General features: G+C 38.7%; 1 protein-coding gene across 1 annotated transcript; it reads right to left on the reverse strand.

The window, feature by feature from the left end:
* Positions 1-8,343: 8,343 nt before the first annotated feature.
* Positions 8,344-19,940, reverse strand: DR1 (down-regulator of transcription 1). Its single transcript, XM_068952463.1, has 3 exons — positions 19,328-19,940; positions 13,844-14,007; positions 8,344-10,518 (listed from the first exon to the last, which is right to left on the reverse strand). The coding sequence occupies exons 1-3, from the start codon at positions 19,545-19,547 to the stop codon at positions 10,372-10,374; spliced, it is 531 nt and encodes a 176-aa protein (XP_068808564.1). The 5' UTR covers positions 19,548-19,940; the 3' UTR covers positions 8,344-10,371.
* Between the last annotated feature and the right edge of the window lie 152 nt (positions 19,941-20,092).

Genomic DNA, 20,092 nt, shown 5'->3' on the forward strand with positions numbered 1-20,092 from the left:
CCATATACCGAGCTACGCTCTTCTCTAAGTTACTTCAGATCCTGAACTGGTATCTGTAAGATGAGGAAAACAGTATACTGCATCTATATGGAAGACATTGCTGAAAATGTTATAACTAATCATTTAGAATTGTGACATCATTTCCTTTATCAGGGATTTCAATCAGTTTCCAGTTGGCTCTAGTCCTAGAAGTAATTTAAACAAATATTGCCCTACATATTTTTATTCTCTTAGTTACATCTCTAAAAACATTAAAGACAAGTCTTTTGAAAAACAAAGGTAAAAAAAGAGTCTCACTCAAGAGACTCAAGAAGAAGAATATACTAAAGGCATATTTAAGTAATGTGTACATCCAACAATGGCTTTGTGATAAACTGCATTGCTCCAGTACCCTTGTAAACCATGATCATTTCTCTTTCCAGGAGATCATGGCAGCTTATATTTATCTTAGAAATTTACTGCTATATTTAGCTCTTTTCCCCATCACTGGCTAATTAATGCAGGCTTTAAATAAAACTGCCTGATTTTATTTTTAGGCTGAATCCACATCATTCCAGTTACTGTAACAGCTGTAGTACCTTGTTCAATCTGTTCACTTTTCATCAGAATCTGCTTGGGTTTACAAGTGTATCTAAGGATATTATCTTGGCAGAACAACAATTTGCATGCTTAGTTTGGAATGACAGAAAAAAAACTCTGGCACTCTCTGTGGGCACACTTTCTGAAGAGAGAAGCAGCTTAGCTTTCAATAGCCGCAAAAATCAGCAGGATCAAACAAATTATTACCAGAAATCTCTTTCTCAGTGTGAGGTGCCAATAATCCTTTTCTCTGGTAGCCAGCAGTCTCCTTACCATATTAAAATTGGATTTTTCCTCCACAAAGAAAATGAGGAAGTGTTGCAAAAATCATAAGTATTTTTAAAGCACTGTGTTCTATTACAGCTTCAAAACCAAAAGAATTTAGCTTTTCTCCCTTGTTTTTACATGGACCCCCTCCTATGACGAGGACTGTAAGTACTCCCCTTTTAAACATATTAATGTTTAACACCTCTGCGTGGTGAGAGGATAATCATTATTTTACAGTTAAGGAAATACCTTGAGACAAAAGAATTAAGTGATTTGACACTGGAGAACTTGTATAAAGTTCCCCACAGATTTCCTGTCTCCCAGGTTGGTTATTTAACCATAACGAGCAGTATCCAAAGAGTTTGTAGTTGTGCATTTGACTAGAGGCTTGCTTTTTCAACTGTTCCTATTTCAACTGCTTGGCAAAATACTCAAACTCGGGCTCACAGTTTTACTATGAGCCCAATTTTACTATGTTTTATTTGAGCAGAAAATTAGTAGGAAACTTCACTAGACCACTCTCTCTTCCCCTCCACCCATGTTTCTGTATTTTCTGAAAGGACACTCAAATACCTTCATGCTTCAAGGCAGTAGGGAAACGGCACTCCCAAGCTCAGCCTCTCCTTAGATGACCTAGTTCTAGCTTTTCCCCTACCTCTGAGATTTTGTGGGAGGCACTATACCCCCCATATTTTTCAGTCTATGCTGGGAGGCATTTTCTAGGGCAAAGAAAAGGCATACTTCTATTTTCCCCCAGCAAGCAAAACAAAGGCATCACCAGTGGTCAGAGAACAGAAGTGAACGGACACTACTTACATCAGCTGCAAGTAGGAGAGAAATGAGAACTTCCACCTACTTTTACCAATAAACCTGCATTCACTCTCCTTGCCCACATGGTAGCCAAGAGCATGTCTTTCCGTGCTGTATGCAGCAGGGAGCGTAAAGGTGTCAATCAGCATTAACAAATAATATTATATTTCTAACTACAAACAGGCTCTTATTTCACAGAAAATTACTTTTTTTCCAGTGAAATGAAACTATTACATGATAATTTAGCATTTCCTTTTGATAACATAACAGTATCCCAAGCTGAAGGCTGGACAATTATTACAGAAATATCAAGGAATTCCCATAAATCATTATGATCTTAAAATGTGATTTTCAACTCTTTAATGCTCGCATTATCTGCTTGAATACTATAAATCCATTTGTTTTCATGGCATATAGTTTCAGAATTCTATCATAATATAACCACAAACACCATGGCTTTGCTATTGTAACTTCTGAAATCTCCAGGTCACCTAACCCAGGTCTTCTCCATTCCCCCACCAGCCCCATGCACATTTTCTTACATTAAAGGGACATCCAGTTGTATCTAACACGTAGAGTTCAGTAGTTATGGTGAATTCAGATAGTCAGAAATGTTTATTACTGTATTGTCTGCTAGCATAAAGATGATTAGTTTCACGATAACAACCAAAGACTGGAATAGTAACTACCATCTGCATTGATCAGCTAGCAACTTTCAAGCCGAGTATATGGATTGACATACTGCATCAATATTGAACATGGGCCGTCTGTCATGGCACTAATTCAGGCAGAGGAAAAAGGGGAAGAAAAATGAGGAACACTGAGCTAACGATCAGCAACACCCATTTTCAGACTTACTAGAGTATTTTGCTATCATCTGACTGTGCACTACGATCAGGAATACAAATATAATTATGCAAAATCTGTCCTAACATTTGAACATAATGAGTAACCTATCTCACTGATAAATCGTTCAGTGGAATTTTAATCTAGAACCATAAAATTAGTTACCACCTTAGACCCTAAGGTTCAGCTAACAGGATGGCAGCAGTTTCAACAGATGGCGAACTGAAACCCAGATACTGAGCTTGACCGCCACCTGGTGGTAAATAATGGAACAAGTAGTATAACATAATGCCAAGTGCAAATAAACCCGTTTCTGGTGTAATTAATCGGATCCTATTCCAGTGAATGCAAATCAGGTATGAGTTACATTACTTTGAAACTGAAAGGGTCAATGGCCACTTGAATGTCCTACCTTCCCTACCACTGCAGATCATCTGACTTCTCTCCTTTCCCAGAGCCTTTAATGGAACTCATTTCAGTGGTCAGTGGTTTACTTCTAAGTGTCCTTTCTCCATTGCCGTTGTAAATCTGCAATGGTACCTTCTTTTCTCACGAGAGAGTTGATGTCCATGTTGCATAATACTACATTTACATTCTGGCATGAAAGGACTGGCAAAGGATCACAGTCTGGAAAGAAACTCAGAGTAATTCAGGTATCCAAGAAAATTCCCTCCCCCTCTCTATTAAATAATCACTTTAAAAGAGCATCAGGAACCAGTAAATAAGTTAACAGTTGAAATGAGAACAGAATGTGCTGTGCATAGAAGAGCCCAGTAAGCGAATCCATTACCCTCCTCTGTCATTTTCCTCTCACATTAATAAAGATGCCTACAGCTTTGTCTATCATTTTTATTTGTCCCCCATGAGATTCTGACCAGAGACTATTTCATAAGCAGAAATTTTAAAATAATTCCAAACAAAAATAGAAATTACTTCATAGACATTACATGTTTGAGACTCTACTTAACCAATTTTAAAGAGCAACACATGCCCTTTGGACTTAAGATGCAGATTAAATCTAAAAGGTGGCCAATTGAATCCTATTAAGAATCTTTTTGCTTTGGTTTTTAGTACAGTCTTCCCTTTGCATCTCAGTAGGGTGAGATGAGTTTTTCCCCACAGATTTACTGCCACCTTGGGGACTATCCTTATGTCCAGATCTCTTCAGCTCACAGATTTTTGAAAATGAGGTACACAGAAGGATTCCATTCCATTACTTGCTCTTTTGCCCACACTGTGCAGTGCCACTGTCTCTTCTTCCATAGGAAGATACTAGGAGAGTAAAGTTCATGGAATCAGTGTAAAATTCACATCCTAAAATCAGTGAAGAAATAGGAATAGAACTTAATTTCAAGTCCTGTCCGGCTTCAACAGGTTATCCATGTAAATTTGGCTTTATAATCTAACTAGATCACATACGTGGCCCTGCATATTCCTACCAGCTTGGGAGTAAACATTTTGGCAACCGACTGAGCAACCTCTAGAGCGGAGCCTGAGGCCAGCAGAGATTATGCCAATAACCTGGCAGATGTGCTGCAAAGCGTTCAAGACTCACAGAGATGAGCTCCCCGCTGCAGAGGTGGGCAGGAAATAGGTCCGGCAGGAAGCTCTAGTGCTACCACTGGCAACATCTAAGCTCCATTTCCAGCCAACCCCAGGTGATCCCTAATATTTTCCCTTTTAAATTCTAAACCATCAAAACTGCAAAAGGACTAAAGTGCACTAAAGCTAACTTTCTACTGATCTGTACTGCACTCACTGCATGATCAGCTTTGAAAAAAATCAAAAGTACTGGAAATACTTGTGGAGTTCATCTCACAATAGCTTGTTTTACGAGGTCTAAGTAATTCTCATTTCCTATGTTTGCCTTGTGGATTCTCTAGTATCTTAAAAACATGCAAGCATGAAACGAAGCTTAAAAACTCCCCATTCACTTTACCTTATTAGCCCTATGTTTCCACACATTGCAGATAAAAAAAAAAAAAAAAACTTTCTTCACATTTAGTCAAAAATTGCCTCTTTCATTTTAATGATACAAACATTGATATATTAAAATAAACTATTTTAATCTGTTTAAAAAGCTTTAATTCCATTTAAACAAACTTTTTATTGAAAACTATGTTTTTAAAAATAATTTTTAAGTATTTTTTAAAACTGCCAGAATTTTTTTTTTAAATGAAAACAGGATCATTTCCAACAATTTCAGGTTTCACAACATAATTAGAACATACTGAAAGCAACAAAATAATGTTATTCATAATTTAGAAGTAATGAGTTTAGCTTCACGCAAGACTTACCCAACAACCCCAGACAAGTAAGCTAACCTAGATAGAGAATACATAACAATATCAGAGAATATGGAAGACATATGTAAATACACATTTAAGAAGTCACTATTCTATTGCCTTTTTAAAAAGTATTGATTTTTACAGGCCTGAAAAATAAATCATCTATACATGAAAACTTGCATCAGACAGCTATTTGCATTATAGTAGAGAAACCATCTTTGTTGTTCATACTTCTTCATCAGTTTATAAAATTTTTGGAAAGGAAGTCTGTCTTCAGCTGAGAACCTCTTTTACTGCAGGGCGGGATGCAGAAGGCTGTCAGATTTTTTCTGTTACTAACACTGCCCTGATGAATTTAGTTCTCTTCCACAGATTACACTTTTACCAGATTGAGAAAAATTAAATTTGTACATGAAACAAAAAACATTTAATTTGATTTCTAATTCAGCTGAGGGTTTTCACTCTACAGACGACAGTTAAACGTGAATACGACACCAATGAAACTGAGTCCTGACCCATAATCCGGGAACCTGAGCGCTGTGCTATGGCAAATAAATGCTTTCATCTCAGACAATGAATTTTATAACAAGGTATTTGTTTTTCCAGTTACTTGCTCTCTAGATGAGTCACCATTCCACAGTCTGAAATAACGATAACATCTTGTTCCTCTACACAATGCACCACCTTTTAGTTCTGTAGCATGTGAAAGTGTTAACTTCAAAGCACAGCACAGGCTGTTTAAATACCAACTTTATTACACCAGGCAGTGTAACATTGCCTAAATCTAAATAACGCTTGTAAAATGCTTTGAAGATATAAAGCTCTACAATTACTGACTAGTAACAGTACTGAATAATACCAACACTGGATAGTGAAATAATTCCTGCTGAAATGGGTGTGGAAATGGTTCCACGTTACACCACGGAAGACTACTGCTCCAGCAGCATGAACTACCCTCGGCAGGGGGAGGGGAGGAAGGGAGAAATCAAGCCCAACCTTTCTAAGGTGAGATTCTTCTACCTTTGAAGCAAACAGAAATAGAGTTCAGTGACTCTAATTTAACACTCACCGCTTTCTTTCTCAGAAAAAAACATGCATTACAAAAATGAACCACACAAACATTCACCCTTACAATGACATATAATCTTCACATGACTTAACATGCCTATTAAAACATAAATCTTAATCCCCAGAACGTAGAGCATAGTAGTTCCTTATATTTAAAACTCAGAATAAAGAAACAGGTTGTACAAGTAGTGTCAATCCTTACTTGTACCTTCAGTTCAGGCTGTGTGATAGTTCAGGCTTTGTGTTGTACTCCTTTAATTGACATTACAATAAATCACTTCCATGAAGAATTAAAATAATCAAATGTCTCCTTCTCCAAAACATGCAGAACCACCATCTGCTACATGTTTGTAGCCTAGATTATTCAAGTTTCTACAAGGCTCATCCATATGGCAGAATACATACTCTATTGGATGTGTGAATGACTGAAGTACAGGCTCTGGCTTATCCAGTTGGATTCGCTGACCCTTTGCTGCAAAACCTCCGCTCCCTGAATATCAGATCAGTTGCACTATGGCAAAGTACCACCGAACAAAAACACCTCCAATTCAGGCATCCCCTGGATTTGTTTCTTTCCAGCAGTGTACAGTTCTAGCGAACTTGTTGCTCCATGTACCCAAGGCCCAGGATAACTCCTTCCGATGCCACTATTAAATTCTCAGCAAAATTAATCTCATTTCCATAGCTATTTTGGCTTGGAACTGAAAAGAGAAATAGTCATTTTAATAACAAAATTAAACTAAGTGCAAAAAGCATCTTTTGAAGATGAACCTATCACTCCTGACTGCCAGCAAATTTTAAAAGGCCTATAGCTAAGCCTCAATAAGGCTCCTTTCTGTCATTGAGTTATACCAGGAACACTCAATGTTTACTCTAGTCAGAGAACGCATACAACTGAAAAGGACTTATAGCAAGTCCTAACAATCAAAGAACTAGGCAGTCTAATTCATCTGTGAGCAAAATCCATCTTAACATCAGCAAGTGTCCCACTGAGTGGGCTACAAAATAAAAGTTTTTCATTTTAGATAGGTTAGTAGTACAATACAGAAAGCAAACCTACTGCTAATTAGCCAGTTTAACCGCGGCATTCTTAAGTACTTGTTCATATTACAGTCCTTTCATTGTTTTGTACATAGTTTATATAGAAACACAATCCAACATTATGAAGCTATTTTCATAACTAAATGCAGACATACATGTTGAAGATCACTGAATAACGTGATCATAACGTGCTTTGGTTTAGATGTAATTGAGTTTTGCTGGTCCACAATCAGATCAAGTAACGTTATGTCCCTAATCTGGCTCTATGCTTCAAAATTATGACGACATCAACATAGGTATTACACACAGTCTTTCTTAATGGAGATACTTTTACAAAAAAAAAAACCAACAAACAAAGAGCATCATTTATAATAGTGGCTTTCAGAGACTTTTTCCATTCTTGCAGAAATTCCCTTTTAGTGTTTCAATATCAAACTTGCAACTAATCACATTTAAGAAGTAAAATTCAAATACCGTTTTCAGTAGTGGATATTTAGAATCCTTAAGACTCTTCCTTAAAAAGTACTTCAGTGTGGTAAATACAAATTATTCATTATCGACAATGTCATGCAGACATACGCTTTATTGAAGAAGCAGAAGAGAAGGCTTTTGCAAGAAAGTCACTTAACAGTAGAGGCACTCTGAAACAGACTGTCAGATTGATTACGGAAAATCCACAAAATCTAATAAAACTCCTCGTATAAGAAACAGACACATCCTTATACACATTTCTTCTGAGACAAAATACTGATACAGTTCACTAACCAAACTTTACACTATACATATCTGGTATACCAAAAATGAGAAGTACCATAACTCCAGAAATACTGTCTTCACTGAATAGCCAGTACATGGAAGCATCAGGAAAGGAAAAGTATTACAAAAGGCTTAGTTTGTTGAGAGACCAGTGAAGCTGATTTTTCCCCCCCCAACTGGTAGAGCTTATTTTTCCACACTTAAACTGGAATCGTTGAATAAGTATAGTCCAAAGTTTACTGATTATAACAAAAATAACCCCAACAACAACAAAAAGACGACTGATGCTATGTGAAATTAGTTCACATTAGGAGACTAATACAGATTCTTATTTCCCCAAACTCTGCCTTTGGTCTTTCACTTTAAAAAAACTTTCAGTTTTAACAGTAGGCCTCAGGGTTTTTGTCTAACTTTTCAAGAGTCAAGAAGATCAGGTTAAAAAGTTTAGTTTATAAAAATGCATGTAAGCAAAATGCACTTCCCAAGAGCAAAGAGAACAGGACAACCCCAGAAATACTGTCTGCAAATATGTAACAACCCTAGCGAACAGCAATGCCATCCAACAGCGCCCACGTTGCAAAGACTTTGGTCGCAAGCATTCAGTAGGTGAAAATGACAGTAGAGTTTAAATAGTCTTAAATTTCTTCTTTATAACATTATAAATGCAATGAAGAAGACAGACTATTCATTAAATATAAAAGCAATTTTATAAAAACACATCAGAAGTTTATTGCTTGAAGAATACAGCATATGAAAAAAGCACAAGAATGTCCAAAAGAAAGGTCACAAGGATCCAAACATATTACACCATACATACCAGATGCAGTAAAATGTTAACCTGAATTCTGCATCAGAAAAAAAAAAAAGGCGTGAAAGTATATCTAATATTGTTTATTTAAAAGGAAAAGACTCATTTAAAATAGAAAGTGTGAAGGTGTTACAGTACAAATTAGAAAAGCCAACACTGCACATTAACATTGTTTCACTAGACTAGATTTTCTACCTTTGGTACTTAAACCTTTACAGAAAGCCACTTCCTTAGTCAAATCTTGCCTAACGTATTTCATGTAGTAGCCATGATTTATTTTATTTTTTTTTAAAAAAAACTTAAGCATTTAACAAACAAATCTTTTTTGAGTTTTCACTGCATGAATGCGTTTAAGGAAGCGTTCACATTTATTCAATACGTTAACTTAATGTATCTCAAATTTAAATCAAAAGTCACTATGTGACCGAGATCTGAAAATATGCCAATTGTACCTTGTTCAGATCTTTACCTAAAAATGAGCCCCTCACTTTCTGTTTGCATCATTATGTAAACAGACCGCTGCAGCCCTCCCTAAGAATTCCAACTAGAGCAACTTGCTGAGGATATAAGTTAAAAAAGCAACCCACATTATTATAGATATTGGATCATCTACAGCAGTATGCAAGTGGCTTTTCTATTCTGCTCAGATTAGTGTACCAGAAGATATGCCAATATTACTTCAAGTAACACATTAAAACTCAGTAATGGACACTACTGTGCTTTATTTCAACACAAAGAACAGCTGCTCATCCATTAATCAACAGAATTTTCAAATCAACTATCAAAAGGACCACTACATCACTTCCGTTCCATGTATTGCTGATCACTCTTGGGGAATAGTTTATCCAAAACCTGCACATACCTATAAACCAATTTGAATGAAGAAAATGCTATCTTTCAACAAGGTATCTTAGTAATCCAGTGGCAACCTAGTCTGGAAAATGTTAGCATTGACTAATCAAGGTTAAATAAAATTCCTCTTTTACTGTAAGCATGCTCTTAGCTTCAGCTTTTGCCTTTGTAGGCTTGAACACTTAATCATTCCCAGTAACATCAGCGGAACTAAAGCAACTCTGTTTCATCAAGTTCCAGCTTTACATTTCAACAATAGGAATATATCTGGACTACGCAAGAAATACCATCAACAACAGTTAACATTAAATTGGAGTGAAATAATAAGAATAATTAGTCCTCCAAACTGGGCAGTCTTTGAAATGAAATATTCAGTTAGTTAGGACTTTCAATGGATGTCATAATAAAACCACGGGTTTACTTTTTTCACCCCTATACAAAAAATGACTGAATTTGTACAACTCCTATTAAACATACCTTTTCCTAGCTTGGTGAAAATGTATCATTTTCAAATTTGTAACAAGTGTGGTATTTGAGCATATATAATATTTATTGCCATTTACATCCTCATTTTAAAAAGAACTAAGAATTCAGACTCTACTGTACTGAACTCTGCCTTTTTCCCCAGTAACAGATTATGTCTACTGTACCACTCCCCCAAAAAACAATTAAAAATTCTAAGTAAGATTTTATAGTTTAGTTAAAAGGGAAGAAATGCAAATGTGGATTGAGAGCTTTTTGTATAAATCTTACTATATTTTTATAAACTTGTTGTTTATTGTAACACTGTTTATTGATCAAATAAATGATGCACTGCTATCTAAAATTTCCATATACACCATTAAAAATCCAAAGTTGATATGATACCGAACCTTAAATCTTCAAGAGTTCAAAAAAAGACAGTTTATACATGTACAGCACATAACAGCAGACACCCCTAGAATACCAATTGCCAGTCCATGATGCGTACAAAATTACAGGTAAGCATTCATTTCACTGTTTTCATTGTGCAGGAAAAATACTTCTTAGTGAAGACAGAAACTCAGCTGGTGAATTTCAAATATCATCTTCATCATCTTCATCCTGAGAGGATCCTGCCTGATTGGATGCACTGGCTGAGGCAGCAGCAAGCTGTGCTTGTTGAGCTGCTTGTTGCATCTGTAGCCATTCCTGCTGCGCCAGTTCTGCTTGCTGTTGTCTAGCCTAAAGACACGAATTCAACGTTACAGTCTTTCAATAACTTGTGAAGAATCTCTAGAGCACCTTAGCTTTAAAAGTAATTTTATTTGCAGCTGCAGTTTCCAATACATTGTTTTGTATAGTTTTTATTAATTGTACATACCTTAACAATTTGTACCAAGATGTTTAGCTATCTTCTCTCTAATCTAGAATATGAGCAACTTTTTGATATAGCCCTTTTTCTTTCTTGCTATTGACAAAATTTCTTCTACTGTACCCCAAAGAGGCTACCATTTGAAGCATTTACATTTACAGCAACAAGAGGCAGGAGCTACTGTACTTATGTTCCATTGTAAGGACCATGCAGAATCACTTCCTAATGGAAAAATTAAGTGAGGCAAAGCAATGGAAAGTTTAAGCTTCAACTTTAGGGGATCATAAATTCAATCAGTTTAGAGATGAGAACAAGCTTGCTTTGTTGATTACAATACAAATACTAGAACTAACAAGTGTGCTGTCCTCCAGTTGTACTCCACAAACATGCTATTATAAGAACATCAGAAAAGTCGAGTCTTCTTTTGCTAAGTTTCAAATGAGGATGTGCAAATTGAGAATGTCTTTGTTGAGAATGGTACAGCCCTTTAATAAAAGGTATGAAAGGTGCTAGCAAAACATTTCAAATAGTTCAGCGAGGTGCCCACTCATTTTTCTACTGCGAATTTTCACTTGTTTTTCAGCAGACACTATTATTTCAACAGTACTCTAGTCAATTCTGTTCAGGAACAGTTATAACTTCATTTTTTGTTGTGTGTAAGCATTAGAAAGACTTCTTTGAAATTAAAATTCTTCTGATATTTTACTTTTCTCCTTTTGCAGGTCATCATTAAGATTACAATCATTTCCTTTCCAACCCTATTTCACTCACTGAATTTTTCTTCCCCTCCCCCCCCCCCCACCAAAAGCATCTACAAATTAGGCAGTTTTCCATACTTCAAGATGCTAAAGATGATATTTTGGAAAGTGATCAAAAAATAGCTTATCTACTTAGTGTAAGTGAAAAAATAGGGCGTCTTCCCACATTCTAAGAAGAATTACAATTCCTTGGTCTGTTCTAGCAGAAAAAGAATAAACTTTTACAGGAGTAGAAATCTCTTCTCAGTGAGGACTTTTCAGTATTTTCAAACTTCAAGTGGTAGCAAATTACAAAGGTTTGAAAACGATTTTTTAAAACATTGAAGTTTTAAATGAAGGAAGACAACAGCATCTGTGCCCATACAGCAGGGGCATAAATATTTATCACACAACAGATAACAACAGGGCTCCCTACTGACCTTGCTCCAATCAATTTAACTTTACTGTACACTCAACAAGGTGATGCACACACATGCACCAAGAATAAGAGGCTCAGCACTTTACGCTGCGTAGATCATTTTGTCCATGCCTACCCTAACTGACATATTTATAACTACATCACTTTCTCAGCCATTTGGCAAAACAGGGAAAAGAAAGAAATTCCATTGGGTTGTACTGGCCAAGAACCTTTGTCAGGATCTGGTAAGCTTATTCTTTAATTGCTCAGGCTGTTTCACAAATGAACTTTACCTGCAATCCATAACGAGGAAGCCTCAAAAAATCTGCAAAGGCCTTTATCTTGTATAGACACCTATGGACATGCATTAACATTGGGACGTGCCGTTCCACTGACTTCAAGTATTTACAATCCTCCAAGCTATAGGTGTTAAGCATTAACACTATTAACAGGAAAATATTTTAAAACCAGAGCAATTACTTTTACCATTCAAGCAGTCAGCATTAGCATCATGCTCTGGAACACTACAAAGATGAAGTACATGAAAATATTTATTTGAGTGCATATTTGTTTAAGAATAATTAAACTACCTTTTCCAACAGCATATCATAACTGATATTTTTGAAAATGAGACTGCCACCTTAGATTCTAAACAAAGATTTCGCATGTTAGCAAAGAATAATTTTAAAAGTCAAGCTGGTATGCATTGCCCTAATTTACAGACATTAACACACAGTATTATAAAATTAAAAAACAACCACCACCAAGAAACATACTCCTAGAGGACATTCTTCAGATAAAATGTGGCTTATGTAAGGCAGTAATTGCTTGGATATTTTTTAATTATTATTTTACTCAAGAACTAGTATTTCCTCAACATACCTTTTTGCTGCTTTTTATTTTGTATACCGTGTTTACTTATTTGAATAAAAATTAAGAAAAAAACAGGTATCAAACTGTTGCTTGTAAATCTAACCCTTACTTCAGAAGGAGCCATGCTGGTCTTTTGAATGCCAGCACAGGCAGACAGCAGTTAAGCATACTTTAATTTGACATTACTAAACCCCTACAGCCTGACAAAGGCCATGTGGAATGCTGAAACTTAAACTGTCCTAAAATTCATCATGCACTTCAGATTAACATAAGTGGCATCTCATAATATGAAAAATAGTTACTAGTGTTCTGGCAAGATATAAGAATAGTAAAGCCAGAGGCAAGGCGTTTGCAGAAATTAAAGTAAGCAAATTGAAAGGTTCATGCCCTGGACGAGAGGAAAAACAAAGGAGATTATGTTCACATCGCTTAGCTTAGAGAATTATCTTTTTCTCTTAGTTTGAAAATAAGAGAGGGAAAGATGGTATAGGAACATAAGTGAAATTGGCTTGTCATAATTTAAACTTGGAGTTGTTTGCAAACTATCTGGGAAACCTGTGGAGGGGAAAAATGGTGGACATTAAGGACTGCACGTGTGTGTGTCTTGCAAGTAATCACCTCCTTAAAATTTATGAATTAGTTCAATCAGATTCTTACCAAGAGTAAAGGAAGAAGAAAATGGACAAATTAGAAAGTCTCAACAATTAAACACTTATTTCAAACGCTAAGAAAATATTTGTGCATTTATGGCCAGAAACAGAAAAGATATTTCTACTTTTTAATGTATTAACATTGGAAATTTCCTAAAATACCAGCTGTCATTCCTGTATCTCCTAAGCCACGTAATTCTTAATGTATTCTCTACAAAAGAATGGAAATACCTGCCTTAGTATCTGGAGGAAAAAAAAAGTTTTTAAAAAGTAGAGAATAAGTTACATGTTTGTATCAAAGTCCTATGTCCCAAATCACAGAAGTAACATGAACTAACATCTTATTTATTGTCTTTACTTTCCCTTATTCAAACAGGCCAAGGTCAATAGCATCTTACAAGCCATAGCGATCTACAAGGAACAGCATACTTCTAGAGGCTTGCACATGGTTTTTGTGGCGCTAGAGCTACAGTATTAATTATTCCAACCTCATCAATACCAGTATTGCCTCACTTACTTTTGCAAATAACTCCTGTTGCTGCCTTAGAAGCTCTTCTTCTGGAATGCCGAGATTTTCCAAGCGTGAACTGGCCTTTCTTCTCTTTAGTGCTACTGTTTTGCATTCTTGTAAGACTTCTTTTACTTCACTGATATAGGATCCAAAACCCAAACTTTCTAGTGCTAGAAAGAAAGAAAGAAAGAAAAGACATTTTTCATCTTTTATAAGACTTTTGATAGTAGATATCAACGTGTTCATTCAAAAGAGTTGTTCTTAAGGAAAAAAAAAAAGAAAGAAAAGTTGTCAGTGTGAGTATTTTCCTTTCATAAGCTGATGAAACACTGTTTTCATAAAGATCTAACAGCTATTTTTCCCTGTATCTTCTCCTATGCCATTTAAGAGTTCATATTATCAGGCTAGAAAAATTAAAGGTAGTCAAGCACAACCAACGTAGTCTGCACTTGAAGATAGTTCAGGAGATTCAGATACGGTTCATACCTTCCCTAAAGGGGTAAGCATTATTCTCTGAGGACCTCTTTCCCCCATATTCTACATATCAGAATCAAGCAGGAATTATACAGTCAAGAAGTACTTCCTGTCCTAACTGTTCACCTTTAATCTCTTGGGGATTCTATCTTTCCAGTTTTGTTGCACGTTTTCAATAGAAAGTAGTACCCATTATAACAGAGCAGAAATATGATGCGTGGGAAGGGATAGCAGATCTTTCATTAAGTCAGAAATAATGGATTATTACCTTAGAACTATCAATTTTCACATTCATTTCTTAATATCTAAACTCATATTTCAAATGTCAAAAAGTTAAAAAGATCATATATAAATATATATAGATAGATCATATATTCTAGAGAGAAACCTTTTTATTTAGCTCCACACGTAAATGTGTTTGGTAAAAAAATTCCTACACTTTCACTGGAGAAAAAAAAAAAAATCCAAGAAGCAGCTATTTCCTACAATAGTCTTTTCAAGAACGGAAAATTAAGGTAAAGGATTTAAAAGGAGTAGAGCAAGTGACAAAAGGCACACTGTTTCTTGAGTCACCTATTTATTTCCATAAACCCACCCCCTCAAAATGGAAGCTATTACAGAATATGCTAGAAATATTACATAAACATCAATTTTATTAGAAACAAGTCTCACCTTATTACAACAGCTAGTATACCTCCAGTATTTATATAAATTACAGTTCTCTTTACAGAAGGATAGATCTTACTTCAACCTCAAGTAACAAGGTATTCCAGAAATAGCACTAGAACAAACTACACAATAACAATCATTATCAATAACTTGTTAGAACCCAACTCTTATTTACGCTAATTCATACTAGATCCTGACATTAATTTTGTAAGCAATCTTTTCCCGCCCATAAGTAAGGAGGCATGCCTTTGTACCATACACCTAAACATTAACCCAAAGGCATTCTGTGAGTTTTCAGTTTCCAACCTGTACTCAAGGGACAATTAATGCATTGTCTTCAACAGCACAGTGCAGTTGTCTAACCATGCAGGACTTGCACTCCATAATTTATTTGGAAAATGAATGTATATAATGCCTATTTTTAAGAAAAATTAAAGGATACTAATGTAGAGAGAATAAAAATGACTTTAATACAGTATACCAGTTCAGCCTCAGCCTATCCAGATACCAGAAACAAACAAAAAATTAGTCCACAATTTCCACAGGATCACCAAAATCCTTCAAGAACTTGTTTAACATGACCTCAGCAGACAGAAGGCAAATATATGTTTCATGGTGCAGAACTGGTTGGCTAAGAGGCCTATAAATGCCTCCAAAACATGTAAGAGCTCACTGCATTTTAAAATTTTAATATATACATTAAACTATTCCAAGTCGTAATTCATATTTTTAAAACATATAAAATTAAGAGCCCTACAAGACTAACTTCACTAAGACAAACCATCACAGCACAAAGATAGATGTTCATCAAAAGAACATTCACGGTGACTACGTTTGGCAATTTGCTGCATCAGAGTATGAAGAACTGCCTAGTCTGAAGTGAACAGCAAAATGGTTTTATAGAAATTTTAAACAACGCAACAGATTATAGGCAATAGATTTTTAAATCTTTCTGAAACACACCAAGGCTTTACAGAATGCATGCATGGAAAGAATACAAATCGCTTTACAAAAGCATGGTGCTAAAACGTGGGATAAGAGGGTATTATTTTAGCAGAACTACTGCCCCGCCAAAATTCAGAACCTTTCTACTTCTTCTAGAGACTCTTAAATCTACAGGTCTATTCAGATTGCTTAAAGTTTAGTGTCTTACGGAGATTAGGATGATTACATCACATTTAAACAACTGAATCCCAAAACACAGCATATTCAAGGATAAAAGGAAACTTTTCAATTTACAAACACTAACATCACAATTGTTATTTCTCCAGTTTCCTCCCTTCTTAAGGACTTAAGGGGCAGATCTCCGATTAATTAGCGTAGTACAATTAGTTCTACGTTTGTTTTTAATACAGCCAGGTCACGCACATCTGACATTTTTACCTTTTACTTCCCTTTCAAAGGAAAATAACTTCCAAAGTGAGATTCAAAACCTTAACAATTTTTTGCATTAAATGCTAAAGTAAACAGTATCAATATCCTAACAGTTTGTGAGGAGATGCTATAGGATTTCCCATCAATTCACAGCCTACCTTACTGTACACCTTCATGTACACCAAGTAACCAACTTCAGAAAAATGGTGATTCAACATCTCCTCATTTTCAGAAGTCAATGAAAGACTAATTCCTCATAAAATACTGCTTCTTCACAAAGGAAAATCTTTTAACTCCACTAGACTGCGCTATTTTCTACTCCAGGGCAGAATTGTTTTTTATTATTATTTTTTTAACTAGAGGCCTGCACCCACAATTGGATTCCCAACAGTGCGATTCCACAGCAGACATGGAGACGATCTCCACTTAGACTGTTACATTGCCTTGGAGTTTTGGGCATTCTCCAGGGAAGCTGCTTTGCGTTTTGTTGCTATTGCTGAGCATTTGGCATAGTCTGAGCGCATCTACCAAATCAGATCTCTCATGGGATGCAAGCAGCCATTGCTGTCCTTTCCCTATGTTGGTTCACAGCACTGTGCAGGGCAAGTGTTTGTGCTACCACACAGTGAGACGGGGCAGGGAATTCCTCCCCCTGAACACAGCCCAGCAAGGAAGAAGGCTCTAGTTCACCACATGGTCACACAATCGTTTTCGCTAGCACAGCGAAGGAGCAAGTGACTTATGCACCACTGTTGCCTACAGTGACAAACTGCAGTTTCACATTACCTCCACCACAGTCTAACTGCAGGGTGTCACCAAAAGGAGCAGATCTACCTTCTTTCCTCATCCTCCTTCCCAGTGAAACGCCTTCCCTGCCCGTTGCACTCAATTTAGTAACTGCATGTCTGCAAGAGTCAGATCAACAAGCTCACCTGATAGAAAACTATGCACCCTCCCAATTCCAACTGCCCCAGCTCACCCCGCGGCTGTGTGATTGCTAGATCCAGCTCCAGGGAGGGCACAGAACAAGGCTGCTTTTGACAGCAGCTGCTATTTAGACTGGACCAGGTGTGACGTGACATACCTTAGCCTCCTTTTACTTCTAAATAAGCTAGTTTAAGCAATTGAAAGGACTAAGATATCTAGATGACCATAAGACAACAACGTATTTGTGTATTACTGAATTTGTTAGCATCACTGTGGCAAAACCATGCCAAGAGGTATTCAAACTAGCAAACATCTAGGATGTATGAAGACCTAATTACAAATATGCTGAAATGCTATGGCTATATACACATAACCTCAGCAGTTCCAAAATGACTGATCTAAATCCTCACACTCCACAGAGAGATCATCTGCTAACTGACCACTGTCTGGAAGAAGTGAATAGCACCTGCACATCCTTAAAGATAAGGACAAGAGTAAATCCAAGAACAACTCCTTCCTCCTCTGGAGTATCATAAAAAGGATACACCTCCAAGCTTTATTTGGTAAAAATGTGACTAAAATGGACAGATCTAATTTGAAACTAACCTTTTTTTAACCCTGGAATCTGATGATAAAAAGACATAGAAGGAGGCATAGACAAAATATTTGCTTGGGGACCATCTCATGATGATATATGCACCGTCCTAAGATTTCAACTTCTACTTACTCTTACAGTTTTGGATATCCTATCAAAAAAGTGTCATTTGTTTTCAAAAATCCAGACTAACCCTAGGATAGCAACAAGCGAAAGTTTTCCAAGAACCACTACTAATGGGCAGAAAAATACTTTAAGTGAACTATTTATTGTCCTGAACCTTAAAGACCATCTCTAGTCTTATGTGAAGGACTGAGCTCAAATCTTTTGGTGATCACGTGAAGAAACTTTCTATGTATTAAGAAGCTTCATATCACAAGTATATTTCCACGCGTAAGCAAAAGTTTCACCCTTTACATCCTGAACTTCTGTAATTGAGCTGCTTTTCTGAACTTCCTGTTACCAATTTTAAAATGCATGCTTTTAACGTTCAACATTAAAGCTCATATATAGTATTTTCTTCTGTTGTTCAAAATCCAGTCAGCTACTGAAACGCTTCTGGTGAGCAAGCTGGCATAACACAAAGGAATCTGATTTTGGGCTTTTTTTTTTGTTTGGTTTAAGTAGAGAATCTATTAGCCTGTTACAAAAACAAAGCATACAAAAAATATATCGTTTTCCCATTAACCCGATACCTTTGCAGCCCTGGAAAGAGCTCTACTGCAAATACTACTCTTAACAGCTCTACCAGGCAGCACAATGAAGCACTTTGGCCACCTTCAATATCATTGCTACCCATTTGTTTGCAGCAGACATGGATATCGACAACCTTTGCTTAAGCAGCAAAGCGAATGAAACCAGATACGAATGAAACTGGACAGAAGAAGCCCACTCGAGATTTCAGCATAAGGTTAAAAAAAGTCTTCCTGTTTGTGGAAGAATTTAAAGAAAAACGAATGAGGGAACTCTCTTTTTATTCAGCAAGAGGAAGTGCAAGTCAACAGCAGAAAAAGATGCAGTAGCATATGTCACGTCCAAACGCTTCCTAGAGCGGGTAGGAACCCTCGATTCTTGAGCCATCCAGCTGCGCGGGCAGCCCCGTAGGTGTGTTTTGCTCCTTACGTGACCCAGGCAAAGAGACTGGACTGAAGACCGGGCTCCGCACCGCCCCCGCCACCTGCCCCGACCTAGCCCTTTTGGGAGTCTCCAGCCAGAAAGACGTCTCAGAAGCGCAGGCTCCCCAGGCGGTCTCCGGCTCTAAGGAGCCGGCCTCGCCTCGCGGCCGCCGGGAGGGCCGAGGCCGCGCTCCGGCCGCAGAGGCGCAGGGCGAGCGGCAGCCCCGCGCACAGCCCGCCCCGGCGGCGGCGGCGGCGGCGCCCGCGCTCTCCCTCCGCGCCCGCCCGCCCGCCGCGGCAGGACGACAGGCGGCTCCGGGGCCGGCGGGAACTTGCCTTGAATGACGTGCTCGGGGGAGATGGTTTTCTTCTCCGACTTGTTGCAGATCTCGTTGGCCTCGGAGGAGATGAGGTGGATGAACTCGGTGCAGCAGTTCACCACCAGCTCCCGGGCGTCGTTGGCCACGCGCACGTTGGGCAGCGTCTCCTTGATCATCTTGTTGATGGCCGCCCGCGGGATGGTGAGGTCGTCGTCGTTGCCCGAGGACGAGGCCATGCCGGCTGCCGCTCGCTCCCCGAGGGGCGCTGCGCTCCCGCGCTCACCGCTCCCCCTCGGCCGCCGCGCGGGGCTCCGGGGCGGGGCGGCGGCGGGGGGGGAGGGAGGGGGGTGCGAGGCGCGGCGCGGCCGCGGCGCGGACGGACGGGCGGGGTCGCGGGCCGGTGCGCGGAGCGGGCGAGCGCTGCCCCGGGCTCAGGGCTCCCTCGGCCGCGGCGCCTGCCACTGCCGCCTCCGCCACATCCTTCGGGGCGCCGGCGCCGCCGCCTTATGACCCGCGCGGAGGGCAGCGGAGCGGCCAAATCGGCGGGGCGGCGCGGCGCGGCGGGGCACGGCGGCTCCCCCGGCCGGCGGCGGCGGCGGCGGCGCGGGCTGAGCACGGGCTCGACCTGCCAGCCACGGCGCTTCCGCCGGAAGCCGGGTCAAGCTTCCGCCGCCGCCGCCTGGCCCCGCCCCGCCCCTCGCCGCGACCGCCGGAAGGGGGCGGGCGGCGGCGCCGCACGGCGGGAGGGGCCGGGCCGCCTGGGAGCGGGGGGCGGCGCTAC

Source organism: Struthio camelus, chromosome 8, assembly GCF_040807025.1.
Source record: "Struthio camelus isolate bStrCam1 chromosome 8, bStrCam1.hap1, whole genome shotgun sequence".
NCBI lineage: Eukaryota > Metazoa > Chordata > Aves > Struthioniformes > Struthionidae > Struthio > Struthio camelus.

What these genes read in the sequence shown, in the direction of transcription:
- DR1 (XM_068952463.1), bottom strand. Translation starts at nt 19,547, where the DNA reads ATGGCCTCGTCCTCGGGCAACGACGACGACCTCACCATCCCGCGGGCG. An exon ending in CCCCGAGCACGTCATTCAAG is followed by an intron (nt 14,008 to 19,327) that starts GCAAGTTCCCGC and finishes CTTTCTTTCTAG; the next exon opens with CACTAGAAAGTTTGGGTTTT. An exon ending in AACAGGAGTTATTTGCAAAA is followed by an intron (nt 10,519 to 13,843) that starts GTAAGTGAGGCA and finishes TCGTGTCTTTAG; the next exon opens with GCTAGACAACAGCAAGCAGA.